Source organism: Hermetia illucens, chromosome 1 (genome assembly GCF_905115235.1).
Source record: "Hermetia illucens chromosome 1, iHerIll2.2.curated.20191125, whole genome shotgun sequence".
NCBI classification, from domain to species: Eukaryota; Metazoa; Arthropoda; class Insecta; order Diptera; family Stratiomyidae; genus Hermetia; species Hermetia illucens.
Genome location: NC_051849.1, coordinates 118,250,365 through 118,275,173, shown reverse-complemented (window position 1 = coordinate 118,275,173; position 24,809 = coordinate 118,250,365). Strand labels below are relative to the sequence as shown.

The following is a 24,809-nucleotide window of genomic DNA, read 5'->3' as shown; positions in this document are numbered from 1 at the left end:
AAAAGAAATTTTGCCCGTATTCAAGTTATGAATCAAATCATCACTCCTAAGCGTGCCATCAAATACTTGGGAGTGATGATAGACGGGAAGCTTAGCTATAAGCCACACGTGCTATATGTCTATGACAAAGCATCCACTGCGAGTGTGGCCCTGGCAAGAATAATGGCGAACTTGGGAGGGCCACGGCATGTTTCCAGGTTGCTTATAGCTAGGGTAGTGAGTTCCATTTTGCTCCATGCAGCGCCAGTTTGGGGAAGGCATTGCAAGTTATATTTAACGTTAACAAACTGAGTTCAGTCTACAGAAGAACAGCCCTAAGGGTGTGCTCGGCATTCAGGACTGTCTCAGATGATGCAGCATTCGTCATTTCTGGAATGATGCCCATTGACATCTTGGCAGGTGAGATGACGAATATATATAATGCGAAGTCTATCTCTCCTTTATTGCAGATAAAGAACGGCCAAAGGGAGAGATCTCTAAATAGATGGCAAGAGCTTTGGGAACGCTCGGGAAAGGGTCGGTGGACACACAGGCTCATCCCTGCCATCAAGGAGTGGTTAGAGACGCGGCACGGTGAGATTAATTATAATCCTACTCAGTTTTTCATGGGGTATGGAGGATATCGCCAGCACCTGTTCAGGTTTAAACTAGATACCTCACCCGATTGTCCAAACTGTGATGGGGTCCCAGAGGGCCCAGAGCATATATACTTCCACTGTTGAAGGTTTGTGGAGGAAAGGAAGAACTTAGAGGAATCTCTAGGAGAAGTGCTCGTACTAGAGAATCTGGCGCGAAGAATTCTAGCATGTCAGGAAGACCGGGATGCGATCAACTCGTATCTATCCAGAGCAAGAGATAAGAGTAGATAAGATATGACATGTGTATGCACGAGAAAGTCTTCTATGCCGGCGCAGAATTTAGTACACCAGTAGTATGAACTTAAGGGGGGGGGGGATGAACTTAAGGGGGGGGGGATGAACTTGAGGGGAATGAACTTAAGGAAAATTTCTCGGTCAATTTCTAAAAGCTGGTCGTATACTATTAGTAAGTTTATTTGAACACAAATCGGAATGGGGTATCTTTCGAGGCTTAAATTTTACACAAGTGTTTTGCACAAAGCCTTAAAAAGGGCTAGGTGCAAGTAGATTCTTCATGAATGCGAATCTAATATTTCACGCGATTCTCAATTATTCTCGTTAATTAGGAAATCAGCATCTTGCATGGCTTAACAAGCAGTAAATTTGCGCGAAATTGCTAAGTTTGAACTGCTATAACTTTAGCGTAAATGGCCAGATTTCCATGAAATTTTGATGTGTATGCAGCCCTCTATGTGGTCCGAAATTTAGTAGTTCTACGATGAATTTAGAGGGGTTTTTCACTAAATTTTTTAAAGTTGGTAATTTACTATTAGTAAGTTTATTTGATCAGACATCGGAATGGGGCATATTTTGAGGACTAGATTTTTTTTTGGATTTTTGGGTTGGGTAGTTTCCGAAAATTAGTCCTGTCTCACTTTAAGTGCATACATTTTGACTCCTTACTCACGCACTTCGCAATTCACGGCAAAACTAATATCAGTTTCGGAAAGTACTAATCGGGACCTTTCATTTGAACACAACTATATCCGGTGAAATTTTTTTTTAAATCCCCCCTTTGCATGTATGGGGAGCCCCCTTTAAACTACATCTAAATTTATGTCACTCGCTGTATACGTGGGATTTCATAGTTCCCATCTATCTACCAAATTTCGTTCGGATCAATTTAGCCGTTTTGGAGAAAAGTGTGTGTGGTAGACAGACAGACTGACAAACATTGGATCGTTTTTAATAAGGTTTACACAAATGTTCGTATATTAGTGGTTTCAATAAAAAATGTTATTCCTTGTAATAGTTGTTCACCTTTATTTGATTTCGTCCAGTATTTTACAGACACTTTTCAAACTATTGTTAAAATGATAGTGTACGAATACCGATTTTGCATAGTGTTTGTTAACTTTTAATTATTACCTTAGTTTTCCGCACCTTGGACTTAGCCAGAGCTCTCTTTGATGTATTTTTCTGATAAGTTCATTTTATATATTTTATGTCCCTCAATAAACACAAAGTGGCTATTTCACTTATCGAGCACCTTCGTTGATACACTCTTTCTACTCCAACTCATGACGACGTCGTCTGAGTTGGAAAGCCAGGTACCCAACCTCTGGCCGACGAAAAGACGCGAATACAGGCGTACAGATATTCCCAACAAGAGATAACTTCACTGTGGACCGACAGCCTGATTCTTTGTTAATTTCTGGTTTGAATGGTTCTTTCTTTGTTTTACGATATGCTACAGCACAGAAAAAATAGGTGATCAATGAACAAACAAGAATAAAATGAAATAAAGGAAATACTACTTAATTTCTTCAAGGAAATTAAAGACTATTTACCCTTGCCTGTTATATGTTTATAACGAAACTCTTGTTAAACAGAATTCCGATATTTACTGTTAGAAGTGATACGGTCGTGCTCGGTACGTGCTCTTTACTGTTATACTCTGAGAAGAAAGTTAGTCGCGTTCTTGGGAACTTTGACGAATATCACTAAAGGGTCCAAAGAGCCACATTAGTTCACTGGCAGTGGGACTTCTATATAACACCTACTTGAATTGCTCTTCAAAAAATCTTTTCAGGATACCTAATACGCCAGGTGGCACTCAATGGGTTCAAATATTATCCACAAAGTTATTGCCCAATATGCAAAATGCATAATGCAAAAAAATGAAAATTATTTTGACTTCAAATCACGAAAACTAAGTATTCTAAAAGGTAAATGTTGGATCCAAAGCAAGATCAGGATAAGAATTATACAATTGACAGGAGTGATTCGGAGAGTTAAGGAATGTTATAATAATAAAACAAGGTTTTGTGTTTATCTTTGTTAGAAACGGACATTTTTGCATTCCTATATGGCTTAAAACCCAAAATATTCCTTCCATATTACAGACGTAGATATTACGTTCATTTTAAACAAACAAACATTGCCTATTACCGGGTTCTATACTTAGATATGTATGCGCGTATATAAATTCATCGTAAACATACAGGGTGCGGTAGCATAACTTCCTTTTTTCAAAACTCAATAAAAACTATTGTATGCATCGGAAAATATTTATTTATTTTTATGTCTAAAGTTTTTATTTACATTGTTTTGAAGATCAAATCTGTTAGGTGACGTCCCCCATTCTCCATACATTGCGTAAACCGATTTCTGGCGTCTGTCATGACTCTTGCTAGCATAGCAGGTGTTATGTTGGCAATTTCTTCTTGGATGTTGGTCTTCAAATCTTGTAGGGTTCTTGGACGGTTCACATAAACACGGGATTTCAAAAAACCCCAAAAAAATCACAAGGGGACAGATCGGGAGAGCGTGCCGGCCATTCCAAATCGCCTCTAATTGAGATAAGGCGCTCTGGAAAGTGTTCCCTCAAAACAGCCATCGATGCTCTTGAAGTGTGTGCTGTTGCACCGTCTTGTTGGAACCAAGTGTCCCCCAGATCCAAATTTTCTAGCCGTGGGAAAAAAAATTCTGTAGCATGTTTACATACCGGTCCGAATTCACTGTCACTGTAACCTCATTTTCCTCAAAAAACCAGGGACCAATAATTACAGCTGATTGCACTTGCAGTTTATCTGAATGTAGTGACCCATGTAACAATTGATTTGCGGTCTGGGACGGGAGCCAACGGGGCTAAATTAAAGCGATTCCGAAATGCACGCTGTGTTGCAATAACCGAACATCCACTTGAAAAGTAAACCTCAACGGCAAAGACACACTCCCCACTATTCCAACGCATGATGGCGACTGAACCGTGTCGGGACAAAACTTTACAGTATCCCCTCTTGAACGAGACCACTAGCGCTCCGCTATGACATTTCCGATTTACTTCCTGCACAAAAGCATACATGCATATGTACGTATAGTGAATATCGCTTGTTCAATTTACAAATCTATTCAACTGAATTAGGCGCTACCCTAAATCTTCATAAACACATATGGTAGTGAAGTGGAGTAATTGATATTGATATATAAATGATTAAAAAACTAAAGCGAAATGTTTCCTTGTGATCACCCATTCATGTGAGCTTACATTGTGGTATCGTCGAATTGCACGTTTTAGAATGCACGAAATTCACACAAAATATTCAAAAGCTTCATCTTCTATAATTTTGCTAATAATATGTGGGTGCCATTCAAGCTTTCCAAAGTTATATTCTCCTTATGCGACTGTCAAATTTTGTAGTTGTAGCTAGAACTTAAGGGGTGTTTCCGGATAACTTTCTAAAATATGATAATAAACTATTGTTAACTTTATTTGTACAGATATCAGTATGGAAGGTATTTCAGAGCCCAGGCACCATATAGTGGCAGCTACGTGATTTTTTTAAAATTTTTCGGTTGGCGAGCTTCTGAGAATAGCCCCCTTAAAGGAATGGTCAGTTTCAACCCCCGCTTTCCCCATCTAACAAATCTCAAAACTAACTAACTGGCTTCGAAAAGTACTAATCGAGACCTTTCATTTGATATCTCACATGACTCTATTTGATGAAAAAAAAAATGTACACCCTGCATGTATGGGGACCCCCCCCTTAAATTCGTCGTAAAAGGATGTAACTCACTATATGCGTGAGCGTTCACAGTTCCCAGCTTCCCACCAAATTTGGTATCAATCACTTTAACAGTCTCCGAAAAAATGCGTGTGACCGACAAACAGGCAGACAGACAGGCAGAGAGATAGGCAGACAGACAGTAAACCGATTTGTGTAATCACAAAACCTTAAAAATGAGAACAATTTTGAAATTTAATTTTTTAAAAGCTGCCAAAATTCTCCTTTCAGCCAATCCCGTTATCTCTAGTTCGGATCATAACTTCATGTGAGAGCATTTGCTCTTTCTTTGGGTTCACGGTTTGGTGAAAAAGCAGAAAAAAATGGATCAAATCTCAAATGTAAGGGCAACAACAACTGGATACATTTTTAAGCTTTTGTGATGTACCGTATCAAATGAAAGGCTTCGATTAGTACTTATTATACGATATTAGTGTTGATATTGGTTGCAAAGGGCGGGAGTGTAAGGGGGCAAAAAGGGTCAGTTACTTCAATGACCCGTTCTCAGAAGCTATTCAAACCAACTATCTTAAAAATTATGGTGGTCCATGCGCATGGTATCCAGGTCTTAAAGTATTCTCCACACCTCGATGTTTTTAAGGTTTTGTGTGAAACAAAACCTTATTAAAATCGAGACGGTGTCTGTCTGCCGGCCTGTCTGTCTGTCATACCCGATTTATTAGGAAACGGCTAATCCGACTGTCATGAAAATTGGTGAAAGTATGTAATCTGGTGTTCCCTTTACATGCAGTAAGTGGCGCCATTGTTAAGTTTAAGGGGGCTCCCCATACATGTGAATGGAGGGTGCAATTTTTTTTTTCACAGAATGTAGCCATATGGGATATCAAATGAAAGGTCTCAATTAGTACTTGTCGAAACTGGTTCAATATTTGATATCGGGTCAAACATAGGGGAGTGGGAGCTCAAAATATGACCCCCAAAAAGTGTAAAAGGTCTCGTTCTCAGAACCTGTCCAACCGAAAATCTGAAAAAAATCACAGTGGTGCATCTCTACGGAATCTAGGCCTCAAAATATATCCGATTCCGATATCTGTACAAATAAAGTTAATAATAGTATATTTTCACATTTTAGAAATTCACCCGGCACCCCCTTATGTTCATCCCAGAAGTAAAAAATTTGGCATGCATGGAAAGAGGAACATAATGCACAGTTTAGTCAAGTTCGAAGAAAATCCAACCATTACTAACAAAGTTATAGGGGGTTTTACAATTTACAATTTTTGTGGTGCACTCTACAACCTGCATGACGTCATCATCACATATCAATTCGTCAATACCACAACGAAATGAGTTCTTATGAATTGGGTCGCAGTGAATTATTTTGTTTTAGTTTTTTAGTTATTTGTCAACCAGACATGTGTGTATGTAGTTATATAATATATGCGTGCTAATGAACTTTGTGGGTAGAGACTAATTCAAATAGATATAAGAAGTAAATCCCAGATATGGGTACGATCAATTTATATACGTGCATATATGTGTACAGTATTCGGAAATATGCAGTTTGTTTGTTTAGGATGAGCGTAATATCTATGGCTGTAATATGTACGTATGTCTCGAGTTTGGAAAAATATGAAGGAATATGTTGGATTTTTAGCTATATACGGATAGAGAAATGTGCGTTGAAATTTCTTACATAAGATGAACACAACACCTTTATACCCGAAGCGCGAGCTTCCGGTATTCCGACTTGCTTCTCATATTTTTTTAGAAATTGCCTGGGAATCCTAAAATTATGAAGTTTTACAGTCATAAAGGATATACAATACTGCCAAATCTGGTGGAAATCGCACTATTATTTATAATTAGTTATGTTAGGTCAAATTGGTCACTTTTATACTAATTTACTACATTCTAAGACTCTGAATGTGACCAATATCCACACAAATGTCTTTATAAAAGCAATACACGAAAGCCTCATGTGGTGATTGCTGGAAGCTTTTTCTTAATGAAAAACTGCAGACGGCGAAGGATGAAGGCGAGTCTCTCGCGCCTAAAAACCGTACAAATTGTACCAATTGGTCATCCAGGTTGGGGGTTGGGTAGGACTAACAACCCTACACGGAAAACCAACGTTACGAAGCCACAGAAGGACCCTCGGATAGGATGGAATTTAAAACGACGAAACCGGTAACGGCAACGAAATTACGTACAGATCCAATGCTGCTGAGCAGCTAACCAATACCTTGTCCGAATATAAGGCTGATCTAACAGCGTTGCAAGAGATGTGCTGGACAGAGACTCGTTTCCTGGAGAAGAGCCACTACATCATATATTATAGCGGCTACCCAGTAAAGCATGTGCTCGCAGTAGGTTTCTTAGTCAGCCAATAAATGAAACCTGCTGATATCGGCAATGAAATATAAGGCTATGCACTCTGCATTTGCGAGGCAAATTTAGAAATATAAGCCTCATAAACGTTCACGCCCCAACAGAGCAGACTGCAGAGTCGGAGAGGCAGTAGAGCGGACCTTCGAACCTTGTCCCAAGTATGATATCATGATCATACTTGGATATTTCAACAGTCAAGTAGGGACGGAGTCCGTATTCAAGCGATATGTCGGCTCTCATAGCTTACATAGGAATACCATTCCAACGGACTGCGGATTATTTAGTTAGCAGTTTCGTAGGAAATTGTTACCGGAAGTACCTGGTTTGCGCGGAAAGCTCTCCACAAATATACGTGAGCCTCTCCAGACGGCACCACTTTCAAGCAAATTGACCACGTGCTGATCGAATGTCGCCGTCTTGATTAATGTGAGAACATATAGGGGGACCATATAGACTCACAAGGCTATCGTACGGAAGGTCGCGGTTCAAATGTCACTGGTGACAGTGGAATTTTTATCGTGATTTGCCGTCGGATACCAGTCGACTCAGCTGTGAATGAATACCTGAGTCAAATCAGGGTAATAATCTCGGTCGAGCGCAATGCTGACCACATTGCCTCCTACAGGCTTTTCTGTAGTGTACCGTTTCGGTCTTCAATGAAGTGCTCTAACACACTTCAAGCCCCTGATCCAATATGGATGGTTGCGCCAACGATTATTATTAATATAGGCTCGGACCACTATCTCGTTGGCATAGCGCTCTGAGCTCAAATTACGATACCACCTACCTATGACAAATAGATGAGAGTGAGCACTAAAGCCATTCACAACACAGCCCTCCGTAACACCTATAAGGGGGGAATGGATGCCGCAATAATCGTAGCTAGCAGATGCCCTGGGGACGAAGGATCAACAAGTGATCTTCACAACTACTGGAAAATCGTTCTCATTGACACAGCCACAATGGGAACCGCTGGTTTGACGATGAATATAAGCTAGCAATGGAACGGAAGAATGCTGTATAAAGAGTAATGTTGCATTCTCAAAGAACGCGGGCACGCGCGGAGACCTACCAAGAACTTCGTTAGAGAAACGACTTCACAAACGGAAAAAAAAATTTTACCAACAAGTCAGCAGGATGAAGCCTTATAGCCCTCGATATCCATCCTACCGAGACAAAGAGGGAAATCTGATTTCCGACAGAATGGGCATATTGGAACGGTGGGTTGAGTATTTTGATAAACTGCTTAACAACCAAAATATCGGCGAGTTGGGGGTCCCGCCAACTGAAGACGACGGACAAATGCTGCTACTACCAAGCATAAAACAAACAGTCCGTGCAATTGACCGGCTTAAAAACCATAAGTCGCCAGAAGTCAATAGAATTACAGCCAAATTGGTTAAATATAGAGGCGACCAATTACACCATGTAGTTCATCCACTGATGCTCAATGACGGGACAGCGAATCAATGACGACTTGCAACGGAATATTATCTGTTCCATGCATAAAAAGGGATATATCACACAGTGCAGAACAGTCTATAAAACCACCTATGACAATATAACTAGGGTAAAACTGTACGCGGCCATGAGAGAATTCGGTATCCCGGCGAAATTGATAAGACTGACTAGGCTGATCCTGACAAATGTGCGAGGCCAGGTAAAAACAGCAGGATTACTCTCGAAACCATTCAACATCAACAACGATCTAAGACAAGGGGATACCCTATCATACGTCCTCTTTAACCTGCCCCTGGAAAATGATTAGCGATGCCGATGTAAATGCGAGAGGTACCATCCTCTTCAAGTCCACTCAACTACTGGCTTAGGTTGACGATATTGACATCATGGGAAGAACAACCTGAGATGTGCAGTCTATCTTCATCCATCTTGGACTGCACATTAACGACGACAAGACGAAGTGCATGGTGGTAACCTTAACGCCAAAAACCACTGGTCAAACGAAAACAATAAAGATAGGAGACTAAAACTTTGAAACCATTGAGAATTTCTCCTATCTAGGGTCGAAAATCACAACCGATAATACCTATGCCAACAGAGCCTATTTCTGCTTACAAAAACTGTTTGGCTCGAAACATTTCACCATAGGATCAAAGCTTTTACTGCACAAGACTATGATGCCAGCTTTTATGTATTCCTCGGAAACGGAAACGTGGTTTCTTAGCAAAAAAAAAATGCGAACTCTTGTCCCCGTTCGAGAGAAGAATCCTCCTAAGAATTTTTGGCCCCCTACATGAGGATGGACGATTCCGTAGCCTACATAACGATGAAATCTATGAGTAATACCATAACCGCCAGATTGTGGATAAAATCCGGCTCAATAGGTTACGGTGGGCGGGTCACTTAATCCGTATGGATGAGGATGATCCCACCCGGAAAGTCTATGAGGGCAATATCTATGGTAGATATTGCCGACGAGGCAGACCCTGCCTAAAATGGAGCGATGGCGTAGGCCAGGACGCCAGACAGCTTTTAGGGATATCGAATTGGTGGACCTCGGCGCAAAACCGGGATGTCTGGAGTTCCTTATTAAGGCAGGCCTAGACCGGATACCGGTTGTTGCGCCGTTGATGATCATGATGATGATTTATTATTTTCTATAAATGCAAAAGCGAAGAATAATGCAATGAAAGAACGTTCACTTTGTATATATATGAAAGGAAAAAACCGCAATTAAAACATAAATATATATATATAAGGCTTAGTATAATAGATTAGTCCAAAATGCAAATGGTAAGGACGAAAATAGAAAAACCATTTTACATCAATACTAGCTTTCTTATTAAGTATTCAATAGCTAAAATTCACCTGAAGATCCACGGTGTCGTTAAGAAGTTGCACACCACCAATAACAATATCTTTATAATGCATCGGTGGGCTTTTATCGGGAAAATGGCTGACAACGGTGACGTCATGACCAGCTTCTGCCAATGCTCGCATAATAGGATGGAAGAAATGGAAGTGACTGATGCCCGGATGTGGAAACAGCCCAAGAATTTTCAAACAATGCGTTTTTGTTAGCAGAAGTAGGATTATAGCCAATGAGTTCTTCCATTTTGACATTTCTACTGGAAAGGAAAGGATATTAGTGTTTAGAAAAATCAAATAAAATTTTCGAAAGATATTTAATTATTACTTAATTTTTAGACGACGCGACGTGGCGCTTTCTACTGGTATTAAGGTACGACCGCATTTACTCTACGGTACGCGACACTACATTCAGTACAGTTCCACTGCATGTTTTGACAAAATCACAGCAGTCCACTATATAGAAATAGCACGTGACACTGCAAAATATTCTCTGCTAAGCCAATTGGCCGTGTTGCGTTACTCAGCTGAATGTCGCACCGCGTAGTGTCGCTCAAATGTGTATTGCTGCCTACAAAATCATGTTAAGATATTTTGACATTTAGTGCAGTTTCTGGCCGCATCGCTTCGCGTAACGTAGATGCTGTCGTTCCTTTAAGGTACGACCGCATATACACTACCCGACGTCAAACTGCATTCAGCATAACTGTCGCGACGCGGCAGTCAATTACACACAACTGTTTATTTTGACATTTTAACAAGGTACAAATCAAAACTGAAAAATCGCTGCAGCCAATTGAATTCAATCTATGGAAATGACAGGCGACGCTGCAAAATATTCTCTGCCAGGCACCTCGGTGACGTCGTGTCGCCTAGCTGAATGTTGCGCAACGCGGCGCCTCTGAAGCGTGTATAGCCGCCAATGGAGCTGTATATAGGTATTTTGAAAGACACTGTGCAGTTTATGCTCGCGTAGTGTAAATACGGTCGTACCTTTAGTTTTTAATCTATTGCTATAGGGTTAATGTTTCTAGTTACATATTGGAAACCATTCCAGGTTTACTTCAAAACCTTTCAGTAAATGTTTACACCAAGGCCTCATCAAAGTACATATATTGATGATTTTCCAGATGTGTCCAAACCAAATGACCTGTATTTATGCTTACCAGCGGGTAACATATAAAGCACATAGCGTTGCAGACACAAACAGGCAAAAATCTTCATGCTTACCAGGCATAGGCAAAAACATTCATACAAAAGTATTCGTATAGACACCGTATAAAATTGAAAACCCTCAACCAAGGAGACAGAGAAGCAAATCAATCACCATTGCTTATTCGGGAGGAAAGATGACGTAACTAACTGGCCCGAGGCTAAGGTGGTCAATGTATTGGTGTGCCGATAGCTTTCTTGTGTATGCTTCTCCATCCCATGCTCGTAATGTGATCGCATACCAGTGCACGGTGGAATTTTTCTCGTGCATTTACCGTACAAAATCGAACATACGACGATCATAAAATTTCGAAGGGGAGTTGAACCTTCTATTTTCAGTCTTCTTGCCCTAATTAAAATAATGCTTCGTTGTTCACTTTCAATAAGAAAACTAAACTTTATTATATTTATACTGCCGACTGCGCCAAACTCCGCCGTAGCGGGTCCCAAGCCCGGTTGTGAAAGGAGGAGGGATGGATAGCTTCAGTCTGAATACGTCACCGCAGCGTCTCAAGGGGTAGGTAACGAAAGTGCAGGAACTTTGCAGTCTTGCAGATTACTCACTAAGGAAGCTATCCCCACACCTGGCAGTTAGGTATAAAATGCAAATCCGGTCCGGTACGGATAACTGGCCGGAGTCGTCTTGGTGACTGGGTCGCGCACCCGTAACGGACAGCACGGCGTCGAAATGGGCGCCACATTGCTCCGCCTGCGGCAGCTGTTTCGCCACAGTCTGTGGCTTTAGCAGGTTCGCGTAGGTAGCGGATGAAGTGAACTGAAGAAATGAACCTCTTCATCTCCTTCTATTACGAAATAATGTCTGGGGCGGGTACCACATCTTACCGCCCCTTCTTGCACCAGAGATTCGTCGAGCGTTTTCCGCAATTCACGCACGTGACTGTGTAGCGAGTCGCAAACCAGTACCGCTTTATTACTCGCAGCGACACAATCCCGGCTATCATTAGGGAGCGTGTCCGACTTGAGGTCATCGCGGAGACTGGTGACCGAGAGTCGATGGGGCCAGAGGCGGCGGGATCAATAACACTAGGCCACACTGTAGCCAACAGTTTCAGTACTCGCCGAAGCACACTTCTCTACAGTCCAGTTAAGGTTTCCGCTGAGGTTCGGGACCAGAGAACCAGACCAGAGAATTCTATCTCAAATCAATGATGAGATTGCATCTTGACTGTGTGCTAATATGTGGCGCAGTTGCGGCTGTCAGATTGAACGTTCAGAAGATTCGCTTTCGCGTTATGGGTTTGAGTGACCAAAGAGATCCACCATGGAAAATTCGTCTAGAACGGGGCTCACTAAGGCAGAACACTGTTAGGCTGATTCAAATAAACACTGGCAATGCAGATGGGTAAGAAATAAAGTGCAGAGGGTTTACAGGAACTATGCCATCACCAGTGAGACACCCGTAGTTGAAATTCTGGACACACTAAAGCAGAAATTTTCTGTCGTATGCAGTTGGTTACGACGGTATGTTGAAAGTCACTCCAGACATGTCGAGAATGCAACATACACAAGGAACCAGTGGAGCTTTTTCAGATCTCTTAACGAATACCAACCGAGCGTTCACAGAATACAGTTTTTAGTAACGGAAGCGAAAGAATACTGTGGTGGAGTTTGGGGGTTACCCGCTTAGCAGGCTAAGTAGATAACCGCCGAGGGCACCCGCCATGTCACCACGTCTGGCATGAATTTAGCGAATGTTACCGAGGAGAAAATTCGACGAGCTATAAACAGCTCGAAGAATTGGAGGGGCCCAGGTTTGGATCGAGTGAAGAATTTCTGGTATAAGAAATTTACTAGCGTACACAGTCGGTTGGCATACAGTATAAACAGGTCATGAGTCGGCCGGAGGAATGTCCACCCTTCCTCACTGCGGGGATTACCTACTTCATCCCTAAGAAGGACACGGTTCAGGACCCCGCAGCCACAAGAGCGATTACTTGCTTACCAACTCAGTACAAATTCATAACGTCCATTATTAGTGGAAGGATCAATGCGTACCTCGAGACGAACGGCATTCTGTCCGAGGAGCAGAAGGGCTGCCGAGTTGGGTCAAGGGGTTGCAAAGAGCAACTCATTATCGACTCGGTAGTTGTAGGACACAAAACTAGAGGCCAAAGAAACCCCTTTAGTTGCTATACCGACTATGCCAAGGCTTTCGATAGCGTCCCGCTTACCTGACTAATCGATGCCCTACATTTGTATTACATTGATCCGAAACTAATAAAGTTTTTGGCGACTGTCATGGAAGGGTGGCATAACGCTTTATCAGTGCGTACATGTGAGGGTGCTAATACTTCAGCGCCCATCCAATGCGGAGAGGCATCTTCCAAGGGGAATCGTTGAGTCCCCTTTGGTTTTGCGTGGCACTGAATCCCATTTCGTGGCTACTGAATGAAGCTAGAGGGCATGGTTTTGCAATAAAATTTGGCCTATGTTCTAAGTGCGAACTGACACACTTGATGCACTTAGATGACATCAAGCTGTATGCTGGTATTGACAACCACCTCAAAAGTCTGTTGCGAATAGTAGACATGCGCAGCCGTGATATTAGGATGGGTTTGAATTAGACAAGTGTCGAATCCAAGCTATCCGCAAAGGTCATCAGGAGCCGCATGCCAAACATAGCATAGGTGACCTCCACATCGAAGCTATGGCCGACACTGAATTCTACACATACCTAGAAATTCTGCAAGGAACCCATGCTGAAGTTGGTGATCTGAAGGATGCTCTTCTGCCCGAATTAAAGCTGGTACTGAAATCGCATCACTTGGGGAAGAATAAAATAAGTACATTAAATATATTCGCTATCTCTTCACTGGCTTATGCATTCGGAATATTGCCGTGCACGAAGACCGATCTGGAAAACGTCCGGCGTCGAATACGGGCAACTATGACCAAGTTCCGAATGAATCATCCAAACTCTGCTGTGGGGCCGATGAACCTGCCTCGTGACATCGGAGGTTGGGGATAGGGGGGCGATGGCACAATGCACAACAGCATCGCCAAGCCGACTCACTGCGCGCTTATTTTTACAGGAAAGAGAAGGCGACTGACTCCATTTAACTTGAAGGATCGATCTTTCAGTCCTCTGAGTGCGGTGAAGTCGGACCAAGAGCGGATCGATAACTGGAAGTCGAAGGCAATGCACGGTAAACACGTGAATTGTCTTTGGCAGTCATTTGTCGATTTGCATTTGTCGAACAGATGTGTGCTGTGTGCTGCGGAACTCTTTGCTGAGACGGAGGGATTCATGTGTGCCATTCAGGATGGCGTGGTCGCCACCCGAGCATATAAAAAGCTCTTCATGAAAGAATGGGTGGAGGACGACCAGTGCAGAATGTGTAGTTCGGCGTTAGAGACGTTGGACGATCTCATTTCTGGCTGTAATGGTCTAATGCTGTATGTTGGTTATCCTGTTATGTAGGTTATCCATCAAAGCCTTGCATAGAAGCATGAGCTGATCACGGGAACATGTCCGGTTTACCGATATGAGCCGCAAGCAGTACTTGATAGTTCTGCTTGCGCATGCATTGGGACCGGCAAGTTCTGACTGATCGCCATACTCCACATAACAAGTCTGACATACTGTTAGTTGTCAAGATCGATCGCTCCGCGTATATTATTGATGTTACTTTCCCCCGTAATAGCAACATCGAATGGAAATACTTGGAGAAGAAGGTGAACTATGAGCCACTGGCTCGGGAAATCAAAGAAAATTTCGCGTCTCAAGCGGGCAGTTGTAGTTCCCATAACATTGTCAGCTACAGGTATTGTACCTAAATCCCTCACGGCTTGCCTTGATGTCCTGGGATTTTCGCACAGTCTGGTTCAAACCATGCAGAAGTACTCTATTCTGCATACGTACTCGATGTTGTGTGGAGTTCTGGACGGATGCTTTCATTGATCTACTACCGGCCACCACCAGCATTTAGTGCTAGTATTAGGTAAAATCCGGCATCTGCCGAGATTGTGACAACTCGGGAAATAATAATAATCGTTGGCAGCTCAATCCAATTGGATCAGGCTCACTTCATTCAAGACCGAACGGTACACTACAGTACACTGTAGGAGGCAATGTGGGCAGCATTGCGCTCGACCGAGATTATTACCCTGATTTGCCTCAGGTAATTATTCACGGCGACGTCAAATCAGGATACAAATCCGACTGTCACCAGTGAGATCTGAACCAAGACCTTCCGTACTGAACCAAGACCTTCCGGCCTTGTACTTTAACCCCTCAGCTATCCGGACATACTATTCAAATTTAATACCAAAATAATTAACACTATTGCTACAAACATGCACCAGGCGCAGAGAAAAAATGTCAATGCAGCAATGTACGGCCATTCGTAGACACGACGGAAGTGTATTTATATACACAGGTACTTAACGTTTAGAGCACATAGTATAACCAGCACGGCTTCTTTCCGACATTTCTGGCATGGATTATTGTGCCCCATACAGGCGAAAGAGTGTACATTTTTTGCACCGAATATAGTTATTATTAACAACGGGACAAAAGGTCTAAATTTAATATTCCAAGTAAATTTATTGCAGCCTAAGACGTGTATGACGTCATCATCATATAAATTGAAATTATATAAACGGCGGGATCCATGGAGGCGTTTTAGTTCTCCTTTTTTGGCTTTTCTTTAGTTATTTGCATATAAGTGTTATTTACTCAAGGTAAACATGTATTTGTAATTGTATGTGCTCGTAAAGCATGCGGGTAGTAATCAATATAATAGATATGTATGTGCCTGGTAACTAGCGTACATTAACGCTGGTTACCAGCGTTAGATCACAAGTCTATGCATGCATTGTAATAGACATTGTTTGTTTATTTAAGATGAATACAGTATTTATGTCGTTTATATGTATGTACATGTATGTATCATGGATTTTGCAAAATATTATATTATAATATTTTGTTTTCTTAGCTATATATGAATGGAAAATCGTGCATAGAGAATTTCTCACATAAGACCTTTTTACCCGAAGCGTCCAGCATCCGGTATCCATGTGGGTGAAAAGGCAGATGGTAACAGGTGCCATTCGGAAAGGGGTTCGGAGCGCGCAATGAGGGTGGCCAGCGTATAATCGATTTTGCGGACACCCATGACCTTGCACTTATGAATACATTGTTCATCAAACGATTGTCTCATCTTCCCCCACACAGTAAAAAGCAAATCGACTATATTCTCATAAGACGCCGAGATTTTACCACTGTCACTGATTGCAAAGCCATTGCCTATGAGACCATCGCACTTCAACATCGGCCATTGATTGCCGTCCTGCGAATTAAGCGGCATATTAAATTGTGACTATTACGAATGCGGAAGAATCGTGGAAGCAAATGAAAGACATGATTCACAAAGCGGCTTTTGCAACCCTCAGCGTCACCAAGCCGGGTAAACGGTACTTGCTACTTGGCTTTGGAATGATGATCTTGAAATGAAGGTCCGTGAAAAGAAACGCCTCTACCACAACTTTTTCAACTATAAAACGCTGGCCAATTGGCAAATTTATAAGAATGCCAACCTGGAAGTAAAGAAAGCGGTCGCTGTCACCCGAGCGAACCATTATAAAAATCTTTACAATAAACTGGACACTCGGGATGTCGAGAGAGATCTGTATCGACTTGCCAAAGCCGAAAAGCCGAAACGAACGTACGCAGGATATCGAACACTTCTGTTGCGTTAATGACAGAAACGGTACTTTGCTTACCAACCGTCGAGCCGCAAAGGATAGATGGCGAGAATACTTCCAGCAGATTTCATCGGAAGAATTTGCTCACACTCCACTTTCACAATCATTGCCGACATTTGGACCAGTTCCACCTAACAGCGCAACTGAAGTCGAGGAGGCAATAAAACGAATGAAATCAGGAAATGCAGCAGGACCTGACGACATCGCATCTGAGCTGAAATAAAACTGAATTTTCGGCGACCGATCCCCATGAAACAGGCACAATCACTGTCAGTGGCAGTGATCTGCCCAGAACTGAGCGATTTAAATACCTCCGGTCAACGCTATCAGCCAATGGAGAATTGCGTTATGAAATTGCTTCACGTATTAACGCAACCTGGATGAAAAGACGTTCCACAACTGGTGTTCTCTGTGATGGACGTATCAACAAACGTCTTAAATCTAAAATTTCCGCAATGTCGTCCGTCCTGTCGCCAAAATCATACTATTAGTAACAAAGTTGCAGTAGCTCAAAGTTGTCTTTACGTATAAATTTACAACCCGAAGTACTAAATCTGGCTATACCGATTGGCACGAAATTTGGTGAGAAGGTGGGAACTGTGGACCCCCAAACATGGAATAACTGATATCCTCCTACGTTTAGATTTAGCCCCCCTTGTCCCCCATACATGCAAAAGGGGGGTGTAAATTTTTTTCTCACCAAATATAGTCATGTGGGATATCAAATGAAAGGTCTCGGTTAGTACTTTTCGAATCCGATCTTAGTTTTGACATTTGTTTGAAAGGGGGGGGGGGGTGCGGGAGGTTTAAAGCGATCATTTCTTTAAAGGGGCCATTCTCAGAAACTACTCAACCGAAAAATCTGAAAAAAATCAGGGGGCTGCCACCATATGGTGCCTAGGTTCCGAAATACCCTCCATACCGATGTCTGTTCAAATAAAGTTAATAATAGTATATCACTACAATTTTTAGTAATTGGCTGCGAAACCCCCCTTAATTTCATCCTAGCCCCACAAAATTTTGCAGTGACATAGGCATACAGAGCGACCTTACCAAGTTTGGTGGAAATCGCACTATTACTAACAAAGTTATAATACGTCAAATTTGTTGCTTCTTTGAAAATTCATCATCATCATCATCAACGGCGTAACAACCGGTATCCGGTCTAGGCCTGCCTTAATAAGGAACTCCAGACATCCCGGTTTTGCGCCGAGGTCCACCAATTCGATATCCCTAAAAGCTGTCTGGCGTCCTGGCCCACGCCATCGCTCCATCTTAGGCAGGGTCTGCCTCGTCTTCTTTTCCTACCATAGATATTGCCCTTATAGACTTTCCGGGTGGGATCATCTTCATCCATACGGATTAAGTGACCCGCCCACCGTAACCTATTGAGCCGGATTTTATCCACAACCGGACGGTCATGGTATCGCTCATAGATTTCGTCATTGTGTAGGCTACGGAATCGTCCATCCTCATGTAGGGGGCCAAAAATTCTTCGGAGGATTCTTCTCTCGAACGCGGCCAAGAGTTCGCAATTTTTCTTGCTAAGAACCCAAGTTTCCGAGGAATACATGAGGACTGGCAAGATCATAGTCTTGTACAGTAAGAGCTTTGACCCTATGGTGAGACGTTTCGAGCGGAACAGTCTTTGTAAGCTGAAGTAGGCTCTGTTGGCTGACAACAACCGTGCGCGGATTTCATCATCGTAGTTGTTACCGGTTGTGATTTTCGACCCTAGATAGGAGGTTTGATGTTGTTGGTTGATTCGTCTTCGGTGCTGACGTTGCCACCATGTATTTTGTCTTGCCTTCATTGATGTGCAGCCCAAGATCTCGCGCCGCCTGCTCGATCTGGATGAAGGCAGTTTGAACGTCTCGGGTGGTTCTTCCCATGATGTCGATATCGTCAGCATAGGCCAGTAGTTCGGTGGACTTGAAGAGGATCGTACCTCTTGCATTCACCTCAGCATCACGGATCACCTTCTCGAGGGCCAGGTTAAAGAGGACGCATGATAGCGCATCCCCTTGTCGTAGACCGTTGTTGATGTCGAATGGTCTTGAGAGTGATCCTGCTGCTTTTATCTGGCGTCGCACATTGGTCAGGGTCAGCCTAGTCAGTCTTATTAATTTCGTCGGGATACCGAATTCCCTCATGGCCGTGTACAGTTTTACCCTGGCTATGCTATCATAGGCGGCTTTAGTCGATGAACAGATGGTGCAACTGTTGTCCATATTCCAACAGTTTTTCCATCGCCTGCCGCAGAGAGAAAATCTGATCTGTTGCTGATTTGCCTGGAGTGAAGCCTCTTTGGTATGGGCCAATGATGTTCTGGGCGTATGGGGCTATCCGGCCTAGCAAGATAGTGGAGAATATCTTATAGATGGTACTCAGCAACGTGATACCTCTATAATTGCTGCACTATGTGATATCTCCCTTTTTATGTATGAGACAGATTATGCCTCGTTGCCAATCGTCAGGTATTGATTCGCTGTCCCATACCTTGAGCACAAGTTGATGAACCACTTGGTGTAACTGGTCGCCTCCATATTTAACCAATTCGGCTGTAATTCCATCGGCTCCTGGCGACTTATGATTTTTTAGCCGATGAAATGCACGGACTGTTTCTCCTAAACTTGGTGGTGGCAGTATTTGTCCGTCGTCTTCAGTTGGCGGGACCTCCAACTCGCCGATGTTCTGGTTGTTCAGTAGCTCATCAAAGTACTCAACCCATCGCTCTAATATGCCCATTCTGTCGGAAATCAGATTTCCCTCTTTGTCTCGGCAGGATGAGCATCGAGGTGTATAAGGCTTCATCCTGCTGACTTGTTGGTAAAACTTCCGCGCCTGGTGCGGTTGCTCCCTGTACTTTTCTAGTTCACAGACTTGTTGGTTCTCCCAGGCTTCCTTTTTCCGTTTGTGAAGTCGCTTCTCCGCTCGACGGAGTTCGTGATAAGTCTCTGCGCGTGCCCGCGTTCTTTGAGAATGCAACATTACTCGGTATGCGGCATTCTTCCGTTCCGTTGCTAGCTTACATTCATCGTCAAACCAGCCGTTCCGACTCCTTTTGCGGCTGGGGCCAAGTATATTTGTGGCCGTATCCATGATAACGTTCTTCAGGTGGTTGTGAAGATCATTAGTTGATGCTTCATCTCCAGGTCCTCTATTGACTGCGGTTATTGCGGCATCCATGAAAATTGAAGACTATAAATGTCAATATCACCCGATACTCTCATATAATATATGCATATATTACGTGCTACGTACTAAGAAATACACCAAACCTTTCGTACCTGAAGCGTCCAGCTTCCGGTTTCCCGACTTGTTTAATTATTTGCATATGAGTATTGATTACTCAAGAGAGACATATATATTTGTATATGTCAATGAAATTTATGGGTAGCGTCTAATTAAGATGGATATGTATATAAGTTAGTACCAGCGGCATTCAGTTTATGTACACATGGATAAGTATATGCGCATATGGTTTTGCGACAAAGTTAGGATGAAATATTGAGATGCTTTTGATTAATTGCGTACATATTTGTATATGTACGCGCCAGTTTGCGGTGTAGGCAATGTTTCCAATGTTTGTTTGTTTAGGATGAGCACAACATCTCTCTCTAATATGTAATTATATCTTGAAGTTTGGAAATATGTGAAGAAACGTTTTGAATTTTTAGCTATGTGCGAATTGGAAAACATGCTTAAAATGTTTGTGACATAAGAGCCTTTCTACTTGAAACGCCCAGTTTCCGGTATTCCGACTTATTTCATAGTGTCAGTTATCATAAATAAAAAACACGTCAGGAAATCGGAAGCTGAATGTTACCAGTATGAAAGGTGGAATTGAGTGGGTGTCTGTGTGTCACACCCGATTTATTCGGAAACGGCTAGATCGATTACCACGAAAATCGGCAAAAGCGTGTCATCTGTTGTTCCCTTTACATGCTGTAAGTGGCACCACTTTGTGTTAAGTTCAAGGGGAGCCATACATATGAATAGAAGGTGCAAACATTTTTTTCATAAACTGTGGCCATAAGACATCCGGTTGCGATATCCGAACAAATCCGAACAAATAAATTATATTTCCATATTTTAGAAATTTACCCGGCAACTCCCCTTATGTCCATCCCAGAAGTACAAAATGGGCATGGGTGTAAGCAATAACATAGTGCACAGTTTGGTCAAGTTTGAAGAAAATCCAATCATTATTAACAAAGTTACAGGGAGTGAAACTTTGTCATTTTTCGTGAAGTTCGGAATATAGGAAATATTCCGATTTGTTTATATAAAAATACCGGAGTCGGAATTTGCCTCATTTGTACCTAGCTGGTAACTTTTATGAACTTAGTTTGTTAGACTATTCACTTTGGTATGCTACTGACAAAATCGTAAAGTGCAATTAATTTACAGAAAAGAGACAACTTTGAGCTTTTGCAGCTTTGTTAGTAATAGTGCGATTTCCACCAAACTTGATCTATAATATAGCCTATATTGCTACTAAACTTGATAGTTTTTGGATAAACTTAAGGAGGCTCTCTATCAATGTCTTCAAATTGTTAGGTTTTTATGTTGAATAGTTTCTGAGAATGGATATGAACGAAATTACCACTTTCCATCCCCCGCAGTCCCTCGGTTTGCATCAAATATCAGAACAGCTAGCCATGTTAAGTACTCGTCGAGACCTATCTCCACCATCTTATTTATATAGCTTGCTGGTCCCAAGCCCAGATTCAGAAGGAGCGTTCGAGACAACGTACTCTGCACTATCCTCAGTGAAACAAAAATTAAATACAAAGATCAGGAAAAGAGATAAATAAATTATAGTTGGAGGTTTTCCACTCTGCTAAATCCAGGAGCCAAACGGGTTCTCCAGAAAGGGCAAAGTGTGAGTCAACTCACACCTCCCAGTTGATGGCCCCGGATAACCACTGGTAAACCTGGTGAACGTGAGCGGGTACAGCGACGACCACCCGACATGGCATTGATTTATGATTTGGCAAACGATTCGGAATAGGTTGCATATGAGCTGACAGCTGTGGCATCTTGTTACCTTAGTACATGAGAGTGACAACCCGTGGACGTGACTTTCAGGTTAACGCTACAACTGCTTCCGTCCCGATAATAACCTTGGTAGGACAGCAAGACCGTTCAAAGCTGTGACACCATTAAGTTGAGATGGACTTCTGACTAACGCCTGATTCCGGGTCTGAAAACAAACTCCCATAAGGATTTGTGTCAGCTGGGATCTAAATTAAAATGACAACAACACCAATGACAAGAACAGCAGCAACAAGCATGACGACACAACCGGCTACAGCTGAAATTTTCAGAAGGAGCAACAATACACCACGCTCACCGCTTCTGGCAGCTAAAATGGGAGATTCCCCTATAAATTCGTTTGCAAGAAGCGCGAAGTTAAGACGGTCACTTACTGGAAAAGTAGAAAAGCTCACTACCCCAATGATGAAGACGACTGGAAGTAAAAAAGGGAGAGAGGATGGACCTCATCGGAAAGATAAGGGTAGAGGAAGGAAGGCTGCTCAAGGAGTGTGGGATGGTCTTAGAGAAAATGAAGGCTGCTACCACCATCCAGCGAAATATCCCCACCCCTCCCCGGATGGTTAAAATGGCATAATGAAGATGGAAGAACTGCTGGACATTATTAAACATTAGCGAAACTGTGGAAGACAGCGGAAGAGGAGCTGAGGAAAACGAACATCACTAGTGCAGCCCATAGTTGCATAAAATGCAGTGCCCTCAGTTCACCGGCAAAAGCAGGCGAGGAGAAAACATTGCGGATATGCCGACGAGGACGCAGTAAGAAGAATCCCACGAGGTGTTAACCAAGCAGAGCAAGCAGCGTCGAAACCAGGAGAAAACTCAGCAGCAACAATCTAAGTTGCATAGTGGCAGAAGTTACTTGACTGTAGCAAAATCGAAGTCAACTAAAACGACAATATCAGCGCCAAAGAAAAAGAGAGGGGACAAACTACGGTCAGAGCCCATTCTCATCAAGCCGAACAAAGGGAGATCTCTTGCGGAAGTTCTTCCAGAATTCCGCAATAACGCCAAACGCTGGGGTGGATTCCAAATCTATCCGGTGATATACTAGTTGAGCTTGGATCGTAGACCGATAAAGAGAGTACATTCTGCGAGACACTCCAGGCACGAAAGCAGTGGTTTCCAGACTAGAACCCATGTACACCCTTGAAATAAGAAACCTAGATTATCTCAATAATACAGAAGAGGTGGAGCAGGAGATAATAAGGAATTACCCGGAAGTTAACTCCAGATGACAAAAATTGGCCATTGTCATTGTCCCTAAGAAGATAGCAAGCCAACTTCTCCATTGCGGAAAAATAAAGATCGGGTGATTATTTTCAGAATAAGGCGAAGGACAGTTCCAGCCCGCTGTCTTAAGGGCTAGGCATACGGGCGTATGGCAGGGGTTGCAAGGGGACATATAGCAGGGCTTGCAGCGCAGAAGCACTTCGTGTCACAAATGTGTTGAACCCGAATACAAAGCAAAGATATGTGAATCGGAAAAGTGCTGTGTCCGTTGCAAAGACCGCGGTCTGAAGAAAGAAGATGTGGCTCATACTCTAAGTGATGCGCGTTGCCAGGTCTTCAAAGAAGACTTACAGGAAGTAAAAATTCAAGCACCAACATCCTGCAAACAAACATGCACAGGAGTGTAACTGGCCACGACCTGAAGAGGCAGATGGTGCAAGAAAGAAGAGCTGACTTGTTACTTCTCAGCGAACAGTATCGGGATAGAAGCTCACTATCGTGATATGTTGATATACCTCACACCGAATGAATCTATGCAAGCTTTTCGGAATAGGCTCACCGCCTTGAAGGACGAGATTAGAAACATGGAAGGGAGAATTCTAGTCGGAGGAAATTTTAACGCCAGAACCCTCGAATGGAGTATGTCTTAACCAGATTCTTGAGGCACACAGACAGGACTTATTGCCGTAAATACCGGCAGCACTCCGACATTCCGACGCTTCGATTGTGGGAGCACTATCCCCGACGTAACGAAGTCCTTAGGATCAGTGGTCCAACGATAGAAGGCACTGAAAGACTTCACGACCAGTGATCATCAGTACATTTCTTTCGAAGTGACAAAGGTCTTAATGCTCTGTTGTCGGGCAAACATCTATCGACTTTGAATTTGTCGTAACTCTCACAAGAGGGGTGAATCAGCGACAAAACCCAGGCGGAGACAGAAGAACCGCAACTGAATCGCTAGTTCTTTCGACGAACCCCATCACCGCAGCTTGTAATGCCCCGGCTCCCAAAAGGAAATTGCATCCCGGGAAATTAGTCGTGTACAGGTAGACAGCTGGATTTGCAAACCTACGAAGGAACTGTCCCAGAATACGGGGGATTGCTCAGTGCGCAAGAGGTGGATGGTATTTCCAGAGAAGCTGTTAGGTACGCAACACTGTGGCCCTACGCTGGACGCCAACTCTGCTACGATGAGAGGCCAGCGTTGCATCACCTTGGCACCAACCCAGTCAGCAAGGCTGCAAACCAACCAAACTCGGCTAACAGGTTTGCCAGTCATGAACAATCAGTATTGCGCAAAGTAACATATGGACCCGGACGGCACGTGTTGGAGCTAACCCGAATGCTCGCAGTTCGGCGGGATATCTCCCTGTCAGGACACAGAAATTTAATGACGCGCCTTGATTCAAGAGTCGACAAAACTAAACCAACCCGGGGTAAACTACTCTGTTAGAGACGTGATGTCTCCAGGCGCAGTGACACCACCAACGGTTTCAATCCGAAGGAGCTAAAATGCCAAACGGCATTCTTCTTCTTCATGGGGAGCCAGTTGATATGATGGCCCTGCGGCGGCTCACCCAAACATAATTGTTCGCCGGCTTCCAATATAATGGGGGAACCGTAAATAAATGGGAGGACCGACGCTATACTGGGGGATGGCTAGAACCAAACAAACACGACTAATTCATTACAACTTTATCAATGTAAGTTACTGTAACATATAAATCTACTTAGTTAATTACTTTCA

The 24,809-nt window shown here is 42.9% G+C and overlaps 1 protein-coding gene across 5 annotated transcripts in view; it reads right to left on the bottom strand.

The window, feature by feature from the left end:
• LOC119653869 (UDP-glucosyltransferase 2-like) overlaps window positions 1–24,809 on the bottom strand; it is a 201,106-nt gene that overhangs the window by 89,201 nt on the left and 87,096 nt on the right. For 2 of the 5 annotated variants that reach the window (XM_038058978.1, XM_038058968.1), the window contains exon 2: window positions 9,827–10,086. In XM_038058978.1, the coding sequence (XP_037914906.1) occupies window positions 9,827–10,081 (255 nt within the window). In that variant the 5' untranslated portion in view covers window positions 10,082–10,086. Of the gene's footprint in view, window positions 1–9,826; window positions 10,087–10,154; window positions 10,398–24,809 lie in introns of all 5 variants that reach the window. The other 3 variants (XM_038059003.1, XM_038058996.1, XM_038058987.1) reach the window with 3 other exon arrangements.